The sequence below is a fragment of the Sitodiplosis mosellana genome, unplaced genomic scaffold (genome assembly GCF_009176505.1).
Source record: "Sitodiplosis mosellana isolate CC-2019 unplaced genomic scaffold, AAFC_SMos_1.0 Smas_scaffold_3963, whole genome shotgun sequence".
Taxonomy (NCBI): domain Eukaryota; kingdom Metazoa; phylum Arthropoda; class Insecta; order Diptera; family Cecidomyiidae; genus Sitodiplosis; species Sitodiplosis mosellana.
Window position 1 is genome coordinate 3,340 of NW_022599205.1, and position 1,299 is coordinate 4,638.

The 1,299-nt window shown below is 36.4% G+C and overlaps 1 protein-coding gene across 1 annotated transcript in view; it reads right to left on the reverse strand.

Annotated features, from left to right (window-relative positions):
* Window positions 1–609: 609 nt before the first annotated feature.
* Window positions 610–1,299, reverse strand: part of LOC129572006 (putative ankyrin repeat protein RF_1087) — a 1,117-nt gene continuing 427 nt past the window's right edge. Inside the window, exons 4-7 of the mRNA XM_055451906.1 lie at window positions 1,126–1,224; window positions 956–1,054; window positions 785–883; window positions 610–726 (exon numbers count right to left, since the gene is read on the reverse strand). Coding sequence (XP_055307881.1) covers window positions 662–726; window positions 785–883; window positions 956–1,054; window positions 1,126–1,224 — 362 coding nt within the window. The 3' untranslated portion in view covers window positions 610–661. The remainder of the gene's footprint in view (window positions 727–784; window positions 884–955; window positions 1,055–1,125; window positions 1,225–1,299) is intronic.

A 1,299-nucleotide genomic window follows, 5' to 3' on the forward strand; every position in this document is an offset into this window, starting at 1 on the left:
ATCAGAATAATTGTAGTCCCCGACCAGAACTACAGCTTTGCCTTTGACACCATCTCGTTATCTCTTATCAGTTCCGTGAAAAATGATAAGGAAAAAAACGCGTTTTTTCGCGGTTTTCTGCGGTTTCTCGCGTATTCCGCGAAACTGATAAGAGATAACGACTTGGTGTCTTCGGCAAAGTTGTAGAGCAGCTTGAGTACTACAACTTCACCGCAGACATCAAGTCGTTATCTCTTATCATAGTCCAGTTATAATATAAAATAGCCATGGGGCCCTGTGGTCCCCCAAGAACAACAGCGTAATAAGTTTTGCGGCAGGCTGTATTTTACACATACTCACACATATGCATATGTTTTTTTTTTTCATTCGTGTAGAGAAATGTTCAATCTATACAATGAGACTTAACTCCGGTTGGTTTATACACTGTTTAGTACTTTTATTCAACTTTAAAGTTCGCTGGGGGCCCTGGGTGCCCCAAGAACAATCATAGTGTTAAAATCCATTTGTGACAGTTGGGACGGTTTACTTGTGAGACCATTTTAAAATCAATAGTACAACAAAGCAACAATATCGGCATGGTTAGTTTGGCAAAAATTTATTGAAATTAATGTTCTACATGACAACGGAACTCAAAGGAAAACATCTGATTTTTCGATTGATTTCACTTGTGTCCATGGCGTCTTTTTTCTGCAACCTCCTTAAGATAGTCAGCGACCTCCTTTTCATCTGAAAAATAATATAGTTTGAATCACATTCTTTTCTAAACAAAAATGTTCAACATTACTATTATATAAAGCAATCTGATAAGGTGTCTGATTTCGATAATCTGTAATAGTAAGACTGGCTCCATTGGCGACAAGGATTTGAACGATCTGTAAGTTGCCTGGAGAATAATATCGACCAATGAGAAAGATTAAACCTAAGAAATTGGTTAAGTGAAAATATTCAAAATTACCATTATTAGCAGCATAATAAAGGGGTGTCCGCTTATGAACGTCCATTGAATCAACTTTCGCTCCTTTCGTGATAAGCATTTCAATGACATCCAAGTGACCTAAGAATTAAAATCGATTAATAAAATATGTTACATTATTATGTATTAATTAGTCAAATATGTAACATTACCATTCATAGCAGCATAATGAAGAGGTGTCCGCTTTTCTTCGTCTATAGAATCAACCTTGGCTCCTTTCGTGATGAGCATTTCAACGACATCCCTGTGACCTAAAAAATAGCACCAGACATTGAAAACGATCAAACCAAATTCTCATTTATTGAAAATAGGTACCATTCTTGGCT